Raw genomic sequence first — 18,262 nt, 5'->3', positions numbered from 1 at the left:
GTTGTCAGTGCTAACAAATGAGAAACAGTACATAAAACAACTGCATAAATCAATGTGGGAGAATTCCAGAATGAGATTTTCACTCTGCAGCAGAGTGTGTGCTGATATGAAACTTCCTGGCAGATTAAAACTGTTCTGCCAGTACCTTCACTCCTCCCTTCCAAACGTCACAGAAGCTCTTCTGCAAAACTTGCAGAAATAGCACTACTGGTAGAAAGGATATTGTGGAGACATGGCTTAGCCACAGCCTGGGGGATGTTTGCAGAATAAGATTTTCACTATGCAGTGGAGTGGGCACTGATATGAAACTTCCTGGCAGATTAAAACTGTTCCACCAGTACCTTGACTCCTCTCTTCCAGATGTCACAGAAGCTCTTCTGCGAAACTTGCAGAAATAGCACTCCTGGAAGAAAGGATATTGTGAAGACATGGCTTAGCCACAGCCTGGGGGATGTTTCCAGAATAAGATTTTCACTATGCAGTGGAGTGGGCACTGATATGAAACTTCCTGGCAGATTAAAACTGTTCCACCAGTACCTTGACTCCTCTCTTCCAGATGTCACAGAAGCTCTTCTGCGAAACTTGCAGAAATAACGCTCCTGGAAGAAAGGATATTGTGAAGACATGGCTTGGCCACAGCCTGGGGGATGTTTCCAGAATAAGATTTTCACTATGCAGTGGAGTGGGCACTGATATGAAACTTCCTGGCAGATTAAAACTGTTCCACCAGTACCTTGACTCCTCTCTTCCAGATGTCACAGAAGCTCTTCTGCGAAACTTGCAGAAATAGCACTCCTGGAAGAAAGGATATTGCAGAGACATGGCTTAGCCACAGCCTGGGGGATGTTTGCAGAATAAGATTTTCACTATGCAGTGGAGTGGGCACTGATATGAAACTTCCTGGCAGATTAAAACTGTTCCACCAGTACCTTGACTCCTCTCTTCCAGATGTCACAGAAGCTCTTCTGCGAAACTTGCAGAAATAGCACTCCTGGAAGAAAGGATATTGCGGAGACATGGCTTAGCCACAGCCTGGGGGATGTTTCCAGAATAAGATTTTCACTCTGCAGCAGAGTGGGCGCTAATATGAAACTTCCTGGCAGATTAAAACTGTGTGTCGGACCGAGACTCAAACTTGGGAAGTTTGGCTTTTGCATGCAAGTACTCTACCAACTGAGCTACCCAAGCACGACACAAAACCCATCCTCACAGCTTCAATTCCACCAGTACCTCGACTCCTACCTTCCAAACTGGCGGAATTGAAGCTGTGAGCATGGGCTGTGAGTCGTGCTTGGGTAGCTCAGTTGGTAGAGCATTTGCCCGCGAAAGGCAAAGGTCCCGAGTTCGAATCTCAGTCCAGCACACAGTTTTAATCTGCCAGGAAGTTTCATATCAATGTGGGATGTACAGCGGATGTATCCATAAGGACAGTGCAGCGAAAATTGGCTTTACTGGGCTATGGCAGCAGACAACTGGCACAAGTGCTTTTGCTAATGGCAAGACATCGCCTACAGTGCCTCTCCTGGGCACGTGACCAAATCGGCTGGATCCTAGACAACTGGGAAATTTTGGCCCGGTTGGATGAGTCCCAATTTTATTTGGTAAGAGCTCATGACAGGGCACAAGTCTGGTGCAGACCTCACGAAGCAATGGACCCAAGTTGCCAACAAGACACTGTACAAGTTCGTGGTTGCCCCAGCTGGGCATGGAATGGACTGGGTCCCTTGGTTTGACTGATCTGTCACTGACTGTAAATGGTTGTGTTCAGCTACTTGAAGACAATTTGTAACCATTCATGGACTTCATGAATGAACAATGATGAAATTTTTATGGATGACAATACACCATGTAACTGAGCCACAGTTGTTTGCAATTGATTTGAATAACATTCTGGTCAATTCAAGCAAATGATTTGGCCACCCAGATCATGGAACATGAATCCCATCAAACATTTATGGGACATAATCTAGAGATCATGTTGTGCACAAAATTCTGCACTGGCAACACTTCACAATTATTGGTGGCTGTAGAGAGAGCACGACTCAATATTTCTGCAGGGGACTCCCAACGACTGGTTGAGTCGATGCCATACTGAGTTGCTGCATTATGCTGGGCAAAAGGAGGTCTGACACAATATTAGGAGGTATCCCATGATGTTTGTCTTCACAGTGAGCGCTATACTGTATCAAATAATGTGTATATATTGCTGAATAAAATATTTTTAATGAACGAATGAGAAAGGAAATACAAAGCAAAGACTAGTAAGTTCTGGTTGAGTATACTGAATTATTTAGGAATAAAGAGATGACTCACCAAAAGGCAGAAGCACTGCATCATCGATATATAGACAAACAAAAGATACAGAGCTTTGCTTTGCTAGCTTTCAGAATGAAATTCCTTTCACAAGCTGTAGGAGAACTCTCTCTCTCTCTCTCTCTCTCTCTCTCTCTCTCTCTCTCTCTCTCTCTCTCTCTCACACACACACACACACACACACACACACACACACACACACACACATACACAATCTTTCTTGGGTGGGGGGACAGTGAGTTACCTTAGGTTTAGGCCAGGGAAGTTAGTGAAGGATGTGCTATAAGGATAGCTCCCATCTGGGCAGTTGAGGAAAGCTGCTGGTGGTGAAGAGGTGAGGTGGATCACGGGTTGCAAATCAGTCATTGAAATCTAGCATGTTGTGCTCTGCTGCATGTTGTGCCACTGGATGGTCCACCTTTATTTTTGGCAACAGTTTGACCATGGCCATTCATTCTGGTTGACAGCTGGATAGTTGTCATACTAATGTAAAATGCTGTGCAGTGGTTGCAGCAGAGCTGATATATAACATAGCTGCTTTCACAGGTGATGCAGCCTCTGATGGGGTAGGATAAGCCTGTGATGGGATTGGAGTAAGAGGGGCTGGATGGCTGGATAGGGAGGGTCTTGTATCTGGGTCTTCCCCACACCCTTACCTCCCAGGTCCCTACTCTGTGGCAGAGGACTGGGAGTGGGAGTGGCATTGGGTTGGACTAGGATGTTGTGGAGGTTGGGTGGGCAGCAGAAGACCGCTTTGGGAGGCTTGGAAGTACCTTGGGTAGGATGTCCTTCATTTGAGGGCATGGTGATAGATAATCAAAGCCCTGACAAAGGACTTCGTCATTCCAGTCCCAGGTGGTATTGGGTGACATGGGGAGTGCTTCCTTGTGGTTGGTTCTAGAGATTGATGTGAGGATCAGGTGTGTGTGGAGATATGGCATGGGAGATCTTTTTGTCTATAAAGTCTGGAGGGTATTGTCTGTCTGCGAAGGCCTTTGTGTGGCCTTCAGCATTCCGGATGAGGGAGTTGTCATCACTGCAGATGTGTCTGCCATGGGTGGAGAGGCTGTATGGGAGGGATTTTTTGGTGTGAAAGGGGTGGCAGCTGTCAAAGTGCAAATACTGTTGGTGACTGGTGAGTTTGATGTGGACTGAGGTGTGGATTGAGCCATCTGAGAGGAAGAGATTGACATCTAAGAAGGTGGCACAATGGGTAGAGGAGGACCAGGTGAAGTGGATGAGAGACAAGGTGTTGAGGTTGTGGAGGAATGGGGAAAAGGTGTCCTGGCTTGGAGTCCAGATTATAAAGATGCCATCAATAAAACTGAACCACACGAGGGGTTTGGGGTTTTGGGAAGCTAGGAATGTTTCATCTAGGTGGCCCATAAAGAGGTTGGGATAGGACAGTGCAATGTAAGTGCCCATGGCTGTGTCATGAATCTGTTTGTATACCTTCCCTTCATGGGTGAATTAGTTATGGGTTAGGATGTAGCTGGTTAGGTGTACGATGAATGAAGAGGTGGGTTTGGAACCTGCAGGATGTTTGGAGAGCTAGTGTTCAATCACAGTAAGGCCATGAGCATGAAGGATGTTGGTGTAAAGGCAGGTTGCAACTACAGTGATGGGTACGGGCCTGGGAGGTAAGGGTGTGGGGATGGTGGATATCCAGTGAAGGAAATGGTTGGCATCTTTAATGCAGGAGGCTAGGTTTTGGATTATTGGCTACAAATGTTAGTCAACAAGGGCCGAGAGTCTTTTGGTGGGGGCACTGCAACCAGCCACAATGGGGTGCCCAGGATTGTCAAGTTTGGGGATTTTGGGGAGCATGTAGAGAGTGGGTGCGCTGGCTGTTGTTGGGTTGAGCTGGGAGATGGATTCAGGGATGAGGTTCTGGGAAGGGCCTAGGAATTTCAGCAGGGATTGGAGGTTATGTTGGATTGCTGGGATGGAGTCACTTTGGCAGAGCTTTTAGGTGGAGGTGTCGGACAGCTGGCAGAGGCCTTCCACCAGGTAGTCACTCTGGTCCATCACAACAGTGGTGGAACCTTTGCATGCTGGAAGCATGACCAGGTCAGGATCCATTTTTAGGTTGTGTAGGGCAGTCCTTCCTTCTGCTGAAAGGTTGTTGTTCTTAGGGAGGGATCTGAGGAAGGATGGTGAAGCAAGGTTGGAAGTTAGGAATTCCTGGAAGGTGACCAGGGTGTGGTTAGGCGGAAGTGTGGGATGGTCACAGTTAGATGGTGGTACAAATTGGGATAAGCAGGGCTCTTATTTGACTATATAGGCTGTAGAGGTACCAAATCTATGTGACTGAAAACGAGCTGCAGTGAGATGGAGGCATTGCCATAGATATGTACCTAACTGCATTAAGTGATTGGAAGTAGTGGACATAAAAAGCTGTTGCACCAAGCCAAATTTAGCTATCAGGGCTTTTCTTTCACCATATGTACTTAGGCAAATACTCTAGCTGAAACTGGATTTACCACTGTACCCACTGCAATCATAACTTTTGTCACTGGGTCAACACAAGAACATGGAGGGGTCATGTGATATGGAGCTCCATTTTCAACAATGATCTTTGAACAGTGTGCTCTGAAACCCTTGTGCCTGCACCAGCACTGTACTCTGTCATCACATCTACCATACATAGCTGCCTGTCCTGGAGTACACAGTGGGGGATCCACCGACCCCTATGTTTCGCGATGAGACATGGTTGTCCAATACTATATGGCCTAGTCATTATTTCACCATCCTTCAATAACTTTCCATAGATGCTTACAACAGTAGTACACCAACAAGTTACCAGCTTCACCATTTCAGAGGTACTCATTCCCAGCCACAGCATCACAATAATGTGATCTTTGTTAAAACTGCTTATATCAGTGGATTTCTGCATTTGTAGCCTGCATCTTCATTATAATTATTGCCAATTTGTCTCTCTTCCACTTACATTCTTTCCTTACTGTGTCACATGCCCACAACACCACCAAGAGGCATTCAGCCTTGTGGTGGCCAGTGGATATAACATTTTGGCTCATCAGTGTGTACATAATAATGTGACACAGAAGTCAATGTTCCATTCCTTACTTTGTGCTCCCATACCTCATGCCAATTAGAAATAATTGTGGGAGTAGAATTTGGATTTGACTCACACTCTATGTTAGTTACATGTCCGTAGAGCTCATGGAACAAGAAAAGAAAGTTTTTTTTTTTTCAGTACACTCTTCTCATTTGCCAGCAATGTCAGAATAGAATAAATTTTGTGTAGTGGCAGCTACACTTAAGCTTAACACTGAAGGTGAATGCATGAGAAACAAGTCCATTTCAAAATTTTTGCAAATTACATCTACAAACCTGCAATACATGCTGTCATGAAACAAACTGCAGATCCAGCTATAAGTGCTCTGAATGCTACTTCTGTTATAGCTGCCCTTCGGTTAGGAGCCAAGGCAGATAATGCACCAATCATTATCCCAACAGAGCTAGGATTAGAAAACCCACACAGTGCGTATGTGGCTATTATTTCAGATCTGGGCTGAAAGTAAAAGATTAACTTATTAGTATGCACATCAATTTGTAAGACTCATCTTTAATAATTAAATGAAGCAAAGTGTTACTTAGAATTAATTAACATGAAAATATAAAAACAGAATAGCATACATGTACTGGTACTATTTTATGTGCATTTTTTGCTAGATATAAAAATAATTTTGTAAAAAAGGATACTATAATAACAAAATTACTGCTACAATCACTTATGTGCTGTCCCCTATTGCACACAATCAATATAGTGTTGAAGGAAAATTACTGTTTGTACAAAGCTAAGTGGACACAAAGTGTGGGTATGCAAATCAGAGAGGGAGGGGGTGGGGGATGGATAGAGAGACCACATTTTTAATGTGTAATGTGAACATAAGGCCATTGGTTAACAGTTATATGGAGATAATTAGGTTATTATAGTAGGAATAGAAGGTTAAAACTTCAGTACAGACAGAAAGTACAACATTAAGGGCAAATGGAATAGCAGAAGCAACAGCAGCAACTACACATGTAACTGTATGGTTGATACAGGTGTTGCAACAACCCAAATGATCCTGTGTAACCACAACTGAAAGCAATGTAAGCAAAGAACTGAGTAGAATACTGCTGACCGAAACAAAATTTGCTATTAGTATATGCATGTTTTAGCAGTTTTGAGGTGAGGATATACAACAGGTGGACTATGTCAAAAAACAAATATCTTTAACAGAATGGCCTCCTCTGTGCCAACTATTATGGATTCTGAAGACATCTGTCATACAAAAACCAAGTTAGGTGGGTTGCATTTTTTCTTTTTTTACAATAAGATAAAATAATATGTGATGTAATGGAATATGATGGGAGCAAAACCAGTAATAAATATAGACTAATACACTACATACACTAAGGAAACACACACTACACATAATTATCAGGTGTAAGTGAACATTTATTAAGGGATGAGCTAACATTTATAGCCTTTTTCAGAAAAATCATTTACCATGTAAAAGCTTTGCTCACATACAAGCTCTTGGCATTTCTGCTCCTTTAACTTCATCTGGTAAATTATCATACATCTGCATCCCAACACGCAGCACACATTTTTGGTAACAAGTTGTTCTGGACTGAATCATGTGAAGGTCAGACAGCTGTCTCATTTCATAACTAAGAATGTGTTCATTTAAAGTCAATGAGCTGTCTTTGTTTAGTAGGTAGTTCTAAACAAATGACATAATATTGTAAATGCAAACATGTAGTAGCATCACAATGACAAGTGTCTTGAATGATGTCTACATAATTCATTCTGTCTCAGATTGCATATTACATGAATTGTTTAATAGGTAGTTCTAAACAAATGACATAATAATGTAAATGTAAACATGTAGTAGCATCACAATGACAAGTGCCTTTAATTATGTCTAAATAATTCATTCTGTCTCAGATTGCATATTATATGAATTGCCTTTCTTCCAAGGCTGAGTTTTCCAAGAAGTAATTCCATATTGTAATTTGAATTGAAAGTAAGAATAATATATTTATAGTAGAACTAAATTTGTGACTGATATGCTGAGCACCTTTAGTACATAACATACGGTTGGCAGTTTATTTTAGATATAATTGACCAAAGTATTCAGCTTAAGATTTTCTTCAAGCCATATACCAAGAAGCTTTATAGAACTTACACTGGATAGCTCATGGTTGTTTAGGAGTATGTTGGGGATTTCTTGTTTTTGAGATGAAAAGCTGAAATTGATGTGAGTACTTTTTTGTACATTTATAATAAGATGATTCTCACAGAACCATTCACAATATGATAACATTAGTGGTTTAATATTTTGGTTATGGACTTCTTTGTTAGTACACTTCGAGAGATATGCCAAATGTCCCACAAAAGCATACTTAAAATGTTTCAAAAACCAGTGTAGTGCGAAGGATATAGGAATATACTTCAACCCTTTATGTATCACTCCCTTAAGTGCAATGAAGACAACAGCACACACAGAGTCATTTAAGCAATCTTTCTTCCATGCTTCCATAAATGTATGGGGTGAAAGACACCCTATTTGTGGTACAATGGAAATTATCTTCTGCTATATGCTTCACAGCAGTTTTCAGGGTACAGAAGTGAATGTAGCTGTAGATACAGATTTAGATGAAGAAGGGGAGGTCACTGGAGCATTTTATGGTGAATGTAACATCAGTACAAAATAAATGAACCAATATGGACCCCTTCAGTTGTATCAAAGGAGCAGCTCAGCAGTTCACTACAAATGTACTATTACACTATGCAGGAAGTAAAATATGGTGGAACTTCAGAATATCCTTGTGTAAAATAACACACAGAAATGTTTGGAGCATGGACACATGTGTAGACATAAATAAGTCCTGCTTTAAGGAATCTCAGCACTCACTGAACGTAACTAATAAATACATTGATTTTCAGCATCAGTCCTGAGTCTTACATATCAGTTGTTCTATGTATCATTTTATGGAAATATATAAAACACTATTGCAGTAAATTGTTCATTTACTGTTACTTCTGCTACTGTGTTCATTAATTTGTCACAGCATATGTAGACTGTTCAAGATTGAAAACAGCCAAACACTAAATTTGTAGCTTCCATAGTGATTGATGATGGTTGGGAGGTCAGATGCTGAGAATTTCATGTGTAGTCACACACTAATGTGCTGCAATGAGCAGTTACTATGTAATGTAAGTAGCATTGTTTGGTTATGTTAAGGAAGAGTATGGGAGGGGACCATCACTGAGGTCACTGTTGTCAATAGTGTTATCTCTCTTAGGTTACAGGTGGAGCTCAAGAAGACATTGTTATAAGAAATCAGAGTAACAGAATGATTCCATAAACTGTATAAAATGTCACTGAAGAGTAACATAAGCCTATTTTAGTTGCACATCAACAGACTGAAAAACAGTGTAGATAGTCATTGCAGTGACTATCCCCATTCAACTGTCACAATTTCAAATCAGTGTAAATATTAAAAAAAAATTGAACATTAAACAGGACCATACACTATTACCAAAGGGGAAAGGCCTTCTGCAGTAACCCTGTACTGTCAGATAGCACTAATTTTCTTTGAAATCCAAGTTCTCAGCTATATAAGGTTCTGATAAACTACTGTGAAGTGGTCACTTCCTAACATCACCTGGGCAGTCACAATTTTCCATAGTTTACACGATAATCCAGATATCATTACTGACTTCTAATAGAGAGGGTAACATGAGAATCCAAACAGCCCTGGTAAACAAATACCTAACTTCCTACAAAACTGATACAACCACACATGTAATCAATCAATGGCCTTGGAGTCCCCGAGATATATATATATATATATATATATATATATATATATATATAGGTTTTTTTTGATGTCCTGGTACATGTTTTTAATATAAGGGCAAAAGAAACTGCTCCATGATATTACTTGCGGAGGGCCATCTCACCATGCCACTTGTCTCTGGGCATGATAAACAATAATCACAAGCAGCAGACAGTTTCTGTGACCTTATTTCGTATATTGTTTATTAATGAATTAATTATGACTTCATTCTTACTCATGAATTAATTGTGAATAACAATTAATTTTGCTTATATTTGTAGGCAGTGTAAAAGTAATATAAGAAGAATTATGTATTATTAGCAACTTATGGGGAAATGAGAAATTACCAGCTAATCATGAAAAATGCTTACCCAGTTTACCAGAGGAAGCACAAAATAGAAGGGGACTAAAGTACCATATATGTGTCTGCACAATAAACTTCTTGAACTCTCACATAGTACAAATCTAAATCCCTCAGATGGTTTTCCCAGTTGTGTGGTTTGGAGAATACTCTTCACAATAATCTGATTGTTACTTGTAATTCAGTCACTACAGTTAATGACACAATCCCACAAATTAGTCCCACATGCACTAGTGGTGGAGTACAGCACTGGTTGGATATGGTAAATTTCTTAGCCAAGATCGGAAACACAGCACTTAACACAGACACCAATAACACACTTGGGTCACCACAGACAGCGCAGACTCTTGCACCATTATCTGAAACACTAAGGTCATAAAATGATGATTCACCACACTGCAACTACTGGATACTTACTGACCTGCTCCGTGGCATTGTTGATGGAGGACCACCTGCATCATGCCACTGGTCTATGGGATTGATAATCAGCACAAGGAGAAGGCAGTCATTGTGGTACTATTTTTCACATTATTTACTACTGAATTAATTTTAGATAACTATTAATTTGGGAGGTACATACTTGGATGTACAAATTTACTCTGGGATTTAATATTGGTGAACTATTGCTAGGAATCTGATGCTAAGTGATTATCTCTCAAAAGAATGTAACAATTCCATTGCCAACCTTCCCTTGACTAGTAATGACTTAATTCGTTGTATCACTCCAGTGTGGTGCACTCCACTGTGGTTAATGAAGAGCTAGAGAACAGGTGCAGTAGCCTGCATTGGGGAGCTGCCATGATAGTTCCACACTTGCAACCCATCACTGGCCAAGACAACACCGTCAGCCACTAGAGGACCTCTACTACTTATTATAAAAACTTCAGAATTAAACTACAATAACTTGTGCAAAACACAATGTCCACAGGCAAATAATCCAAGACGACACAGTCATGGACCTCCTTTTTACCAATGTGTTTAAATATTTTCACTTTTCATCTATATGAAAATAAAAGTTGGGCTTTTTATATAAATGCCAACACCAATTAGCCAAAGCATAACCTATGTTTTTCTACATAGATGCTTTAATATATGTTACTGTGGGATGACTCAACAACAAATTGGCAGCCAATCTAGATTGGCTCATTAATCAGTCACATAGGTATCTAAACTACAGTCAATATTCCTCGCATGAAAATCAACCATTAAATACAAAGCAATCACTTTATCATCAGAAAGTTGTGGTACACAATTCAGCAAATTCAGACAGAAGGCATCTCTTTGCTATGAAGAAATTATTAATGTAAGTCTTCAAGGTTCAGTTCTAGGTCCAATATGATTTCTTACATATGTAAATGATAAAAAAGAACAGTGCATTCAATTTTACATTGAAAGGTACCAACACCAGTATTGATACACTGTGTTACCTATATAGCACCTCCAGTCACACTGAAATTCTTTACACATTTTTTATACTTCCAAACTTTCTCTTTCAAAAATATTTTTTTGTTAATTTTGTTCAACAGTTTTTATAATTAGTAGAAATGGCACCATAGAATATGTTACACAGCTGTTCAATTTATTGTTTATTATGTAAAATATTTTATGGTGACTGTGTTCCACAGCTTTTATAAATTGTAGAAATGACATTATGCTGCTCAGTTTATTATTTATTGCACAATACAGAAAAAACACCAGGTTAAGGTGCGATATGATGCCATTTCTACAGTACTTTCTCTTTCTACTCATCACTTCTAAGTAATAGAGTTTGAAATTCACTTTTTTTAAATTGTGTGTCAGAACTGTTACAGGTGTTCATGCTTTTATTAAAGGGATAGTGTATGATGATGTCTTGCCTAAAATATTTTTAACACTACTCTTTGGCTCCACTTGATAAATATTATACAAATATTTACAGCACTGGATTTGTTGTTAATATAACATAAATTTATGATAATAATCATGCTGTAATTTTCCACAACTATTTTAATATTATGCTCTGGAAGATGCAATGAAATGTCTCACTATGATTAGTAATGTTGAATCTATTTTACTGTGACTAACAGCCCAATATCATAAGTGAGCAACTGGTGAGTAATACAGACACTTTGCAGAGAACAGATACTACAAAACTTTATAACCATGGATAGGCTACGTATTAGATAAACTTCTTTAGGCAACTACATAGTTTTCTCATTAGAAAAAAATTTTTAAAAACATTCTGCTTACTGTGAGAAGATTCTGGTCCAGCATTTGACCAAGTTCCTGATATGCCACAAATTCATTTACAAGCGTCTTTATGCCTATCAGTTTGGACACATATTCAACTTGTTCAGCTTCTACCCCCATGACGTATGTAAATGGAATAAATACTTTTGAGAGAATGAACTGTAAATTAAAATAAATCATAAAGTGATTAAAAGTACTATTAAATGTCATGATACATTTAATATAATGTTCACTGTAGCACAAATTACATGCATTTAATGAAAAATACTAAAACTACAGAAACATAGTTAAATGACTGAAAAATGTTAATTCATACATCATCTTCCATAGATTTCAGTGATATGGAATTGATTAAGGATTAGCTTAGCCTGGAGAAGAAGTCATCAATACAATAAAGTTTGACACAGTAAAATGTTTTAGTCTGTACAGTTAAAACTCTTACAAACTAACAGAAGTGACATCTGAATTTTTTTCTGTGTTCTTGATAAAATTTGATTGCTAGACCCAAATATGGGTTTGTGTAAAGAAGCCTTTGTAGCAGATAGGCTATTTAGGCCTTATCATCAACAACATTAACAGCTGTTTCACTGTAGAACCATTCCTCAAAGGTAGGTGAGAATACTGAGAGAAAGAAGATAAAATTTAAAGCATGTGTGATTTACATAAGTCTGTTTTTGGGACTCACTATTTAAGTCTTTCATAAATACACATTTTTGACTCATTGACTGACTAATATATCCCATTGTCAATGACAAAACATTAAAATTACTGTAGTCTCATCGATGGTATTGTTATACGAGCTGATGTCACTTCATGGAACACACACTGTCCATCTATGGAAATTATATCTTCCTAACATAGAGTCCAGTACTAATTTTTTGCCACTGTGCATTTACTTCTTTCCTTTTGCACAATTCTCCTGATAGATTTTGTTTAACTCTAGAGGGTCTTTCCTTTTGCCTGGTTTTATGTTCTTAAAATTCAGAATGTTAAATTTCACTTTGCATTATAATTTTTTATTACAACCAGTCCCCTATAGTACACACCCAAGGGGAAGTTTTATGTTTGGCACAAACTAAGAAAATGGCAAAGTTACATGAAATGTCAATAGAAGATGGCAATATGGCAACAAGGCAGCTTGTCAAAATATTTCTCCATATGGACATTTCCACCTAGCTGAATACCCAAGTATAAACGTAGAGACTGGGGGGGGGGGGGGGGCGGAGAGTCATGGGGGTTACCCAAAAGCATGGGAACTGCACCCTATTGTATTAACCACTAATGTAAACAAATTATTAAAGCTAAATTTTTCAAAAATATGCATTTTGCTTTTATTATTATTATTATTAAACTCCTACACCTCTGCTACATGTGGATGTCACGAGAGAGAGAGAGAGAGAGAGAGAGAGAGAGAGAGAGAGAGAGAGAGAGCAATCATCAATGATCCAGTGATCTCCCAGAATCAAACCCTGGATCTGCATTTGTTATTACTTTGAACATTTCAACAACATCATATACTGGGAAAGCCTAAAATTAACAGAATAACTTGTCTTGTTCGTTTGCTTTGCACACAGTTATTTCATCTCAAATTTAGACCACAGTTTTTCCTCCAAAACTTCTTTTGAAATTTTCCTTACCTGATTTATTGGAAACAAGCTCAAAAATACTTTTTTAATATATCTAAGAAGGAATTAAATTCATTGCTTTAGTGTCTGATTACTAAATATTTTACTCTTACTTTTGTGTAAATTCTCTCTAAATATTGTTACTGTGTCATTATTGCTAATTCCATTATTCAATACATTTCTTTTATTACCTAAGATCATATGATCAAGATGTTGTCAAAATGAATATCATATTTGGTTGCTGATATAGTATTTTCTACCGTCCTACTATTGGTGTTGTTATGCAGGATAGGGCAATGATCATTAATGACAAAAAGCACCTTCTGTCAAAACTGTCCACCAAAATCAAAATGAATTACAACTAAATCCCATCTCCCCCACTGCTCCACTATTATTTATACAGATGTCACTATGATCAACAGTCCTCGATAATAGAAAAATAGGGTAGAGGCAACCGAAAAAAATCATTAAAATGTTGGAGTGAAATGTTGACATTAATGTCTTTGCTACATAGCACATCTCTATATTAAATGTTTTTTGTTGTTGTTCTAAATACACAGAGGTGACAAAAGTGATGAGATACCTCCTAATATCACATTGGACGAACTTTTGTCAGGCATATTGCAGCAACTAAATGTGGTATGAACTCAACTAGTTGATGGAAAGCCCCTGCAAGAATATTGAGCCATCCTGTACCTATAGCTGTTCATATTTATGTAAGAGTTGCTGGTCGAGGATTTTGTGCACAAACTAACTTCTGATTTATGTCCCATATATGTTTGATGGGATTCATGGAGTGTGATCTAGATGGCCAAATCATTCACTCAAATTGCCCAGAATATTCTTCAAAACAGTTGTGAACAACTGTGGCCCAGGGGCATAGCACACCGTCATCCATAAAAATTCCATTATTATTTGGGAACATGAAGTCTGTCAATGGCTGCAAATGGCCTCCAAGTAGTCATACATAACCATTTCCAGCAAATGGTCAGTACAGCTGCACTAGAGGACTCAGTCCATACCATGTAAACACAGCCCACACCATTACGAAACCACCACCAGCTTGCACAGTCCCTTGTTGACAACTTGTGCCTATGGCTTCTTGGGGTCTGAACCACACTTGGACCCTAGCATCACCTCCTAACAACTGAAATTAGGACTCATCTGACCAGACCTCAGTTTTCCAGTTGTCCAGATGTTGTCATGATCCCAAGAGAGGTGCTGCAAGTAATGTCATGCTGTTAGCAAAGGCACTTGCATCAGTCATCTGCTGCCACAGCCCATTAATGCCAAATTTCACCACACCCTTCTGACAGATATGTCCACTGTATGTCCCACATCAATTTCTGTACTTATTTCACACAAGGTTGCTTGACTATAAGCACAGACAACTCTATGCAAACACCGTTGCTCTCAGTCATTAAGTGAAGGCAATTGGTAACTGCATTGTCCATGGTGAGACATAATGCCTGAAATTTTGTATTCTCAGCACACTCTGCACACTGTGCATCTTGGAACACTGAATTCCCAAATGATTTCCAAAATGGAATGACCCATGCATCTAGTTCCAACTACCATTCCACATTCAAAGTTTGTTAATTCCCATTATGTGGCCATTATCATGTTGGAAACCTTTCAGCATGAATCACCTGAGTACAAATGACAACTCTGCCAACAAACTATCCTTTTATACCTTGTGTGCTTGATGCTACTGCCATCTGTATATGTGCATATCGCTATCCCTCGTATCACCTCACTGTACATGTGTCATGATATAGTAATAACATTGTGCACGTGCTTCATGCTGCACTCTTTTCTTTAATCTTCTACAAAGGTTTATGGACCCAGTCCACAGTTCAAGAAAAAAATAGGTACTGTTATTGTACATCTTGTGACAGCAGAAACATGTTTCACATGTTGTGCAATTTTTACAGTTCACATTGTATGTGGCCAATTGTCAGGCAAATATTGCAGCTGTACATCTGTACTATTTTACATGGCTACAATGGATTTCCAGTCACTGAGAAACAATATGGGGCTGAAAATGAGACTACATGGAAGTTTGCAGAATGAAACATACTACGTGCATTACACAGTGTGTACAAGGTGTGTATTATTGATGTGAAAAAACCTGAAGCATTGTCTGTGGATGCTACAACAACAAAATATACATGTTTAATGCCACACTGGAAACATGAGAAAAGGCTGATCATGCAGTTAGTCAGATCGTTATTAGAACTGTTGAAGCAAAACTCATGGTATTGTCGGTTGGATCTGAGATTGTCTGAGATATGTGGAACAAGCTACATGCTTTGTTTGAACAGACAACAAAGCAAACTGCACATTCTGTTTGGTCAGAAGTTTTTAGTTTTTATAAGATTTCAGATGAGGACATGGTAAAACACCTCACTCATTTTGAAAACTTTGTTCTTCTCATGCACCAACTCAGTGTGAAACATAATGAATCGTCATTAATGGTATGAGCACTTGACACACTGCTCGTAGTTAAACAAGACATGCCTGTGGCACTGTTCACTATCAGTGCAGATGGAACCACTGTATTGAATGTTATTTCATCAAATAAGTGCAAAAAAGTTGACATACAAAACGAAGCTGTGCGTAGTGGATTTGGTCATATTCAAAAGAAGAGTAGAAGTGTTAAACAAAACCAAAAACGTGTTCATAGCCAAAATAAAAGTGAAATGGCTGACCAGGCTTTCATTACTGAAGTATTGAGTGCAGAATTAGACAAGAACTAATTGACTGCTGATTGTGGAGTGATGAATCACATGGCTAATAATACTGAGTGGTATACATTCCTTCCCAAATTTGCAAAATCACTGCTGATATGTATGAGCAATGATTCAACTATGAACATGCTAGGAAAAGGGTCTATTTACTTTTAAGCTTTTGTGAATGGAGAGTGGATGTAATGCCAGATGAATTATGTTTTGTGTACTCCAGAAGATAAGAAAGAAATCTCTTCTTCTCTGTCATGTGCTATGGACAAGGGATTAGAGTTTTACTTCATCCAAAGATAAGTGCAATTTCTGAAACAATGTCATTGTTAAAGCATGTGGTATATGTGGTGGAAATTTATTGAAGCTGTTGATTTGAATGACAGAACCAATTCAAGCAGGCTGCTAGATTTGTTACCGGTAGGTTCGGACAACACGTAAGTGTTAAGGAGATGCTTAGGAAACTCAAATCCCTGGAGGGAAGGCAACATTCTTTTCAGATGGCACTATTGCGAAAATTTAGAGAACTGGAATTTGAAGCTGATTGCCAAATGATTCTACAACCGCCAACATACACACATTAAAAAAAGTTTTGCATCACCTCAGTTCCAACAGTTTCGGAACCTGTACAGAAAATTGGAATGGAGATCAACATAAACATCATCCATCCTTTTTACTGCTCATGAAAACCACACATTGCATATTGTATCACCATACAGCGAGACCTTCAGACGTGGTGGTCAAGATTTTGTAACTGTTACCTCTAAACCCAGTGGCACGTCCGCTTGTATTGATGCATGACTGTATTCGTCATGGCGTACTATCCACAAGTTCATAAAGGCACTGTTGGTCCAGATTGTCCCACTCATCAATGGTGTTTTGGCATAGATCCCTCAGAGTGGTACGTGGGTCAAGTTGGCCATAAACAGCCTTTTTCAGTCTATCACAGGCATGTTTGATAGGGTTCATGTCTGGAGAACATGATGGCCACTCTAGTTGAGAGATGTCATTACCCTGAAGGAAGTCATTCACAAGACATGCAGGATGGGAACGCAAATTGTCATCCATGAAGACAAATGTCTCGCCAATATGTTGCCGATACGGTTGCACTATCGGTCGGAGGATGGCATTCACATATCGTACAGCTATTATGGTGCCTTCCATAACCACCAGTGGCATACATTGGCCCCACATAATGCCACCCCAAAACAGCAGGGAACCTCCACCTTGCTACACTCACTGAAAAGTGTGTCTAAGGTGTTCAGCCTGACTGGGTTGCCTCCAAACACGTCTCTGACAATTGTCTGGTTCAAGGCATATGCGACACTCATTGGTGAGGAGAACAAGGTGCCAATCCTGAGCGGTCCATTCGGCACGTTGCTGAGCCCATCTGTACTGCATTGCATGGTGTCATGGTTGCAAAGTTGTGCATCATGCAGCCTATTGCGCATACTTTGAGCCATAACACTACGTTCTGTGGTTGCACGAAAAGCATTATTCAACATGGTGGCATTGCTGTCATGGTTCCTGTGAGCCATAATCCATAGGTAGCAGTTATCCACTACAGTAGCAGCTCTTGGGCAGCCTGAGCAAGGCATGTCATTGAGAGTTCCTGTCTCTCTGTATCTCCTCCATGTCCGAACAACATCACTTTGGTTCACTCCGAGATGCCTGGACACTTCTCTCGTTGAGAGCCCTTCCTAGCAAAAAGTAACAATACGGATGTGATTGAACTGCAGTATTGACCATCTAGGCATGGTTGAACTACAGACAACACAAGCCGTGTACCTCTTTTCGGGTGGAATGACTGGAACTGATCAGCTGTTGGACCCCCTCCATCTAATAGGCACTGCTCATGAATGGTTGTTTACATCTTTGGGCAGGTTTAGTGACATCTCTGAACAGTCAAAGGGACTGTGTCTGTGGTACAATATCCGCAGCAAATGTCTATCTTCAGGGGTTTTGGGAACTTGGGTGATGCAAAACTTTTCTTGATGTGTATACATTGCACATAAGGACCATGGAGATAAGATACAAGAAATTAGGGCTTATACAGAGGCATATAGACAGTTGTTTTTCTCTTGCTCTATTTTTGAGTGGAACAAGAAAGGAAATAACTAATAGTGGTAGAGCACACC

At 39.4% G+C, this 18,262-nt stretch overlaps 1 protein-coding gene across 1 annotated transcript in view; it reads right to left on the bottom strand.

Moving 5' to 3' along the window:
• The window catches only part of LOC124722067 (solute carrier family 28 member 3-like), a 398,190-nt gene that overhangs the window by 6,678 nt on the left and 373,250 nt on the right, over positions 1–18,262 (bottom strand). Inside the window, exons 13-14 of the mRNA XM_047247266.1 lie at positions 11,762–11,920; positions 5,668–5,848 (exon numbers count right to left, since the gene is read on the bottom strand). Of these exons, the coding sequence (XP_047103222.1) occupies positions 5,668–5,848; positions 11,762–11,920 (340 nt within the window). The remainder of the gene's footprint in view (positions 1–5,667; positions 5,849–11,761; positions 11,921–18,262) is intronic.

This window comes from Schistocerca piceifrons, chromosome X (assembly GCF_021461385.2).
Source record: "Schistocerca piceifrons isolate TAMUIC-IGC-003096 chromosome X, iqSchPice1.1, whole genome shotgun sequence".
Lineage (NCBI taxonomy): Eukaryota > Metazoa > Arthropoda > Insecta > Orthoptera > Acrididae > Schistocerca > Schistocerca piceifrons.
Note: the sequence above shows the minus strand (reverse complement) of the source record. Positions and strands in the feature narration are given on the sequence as shown.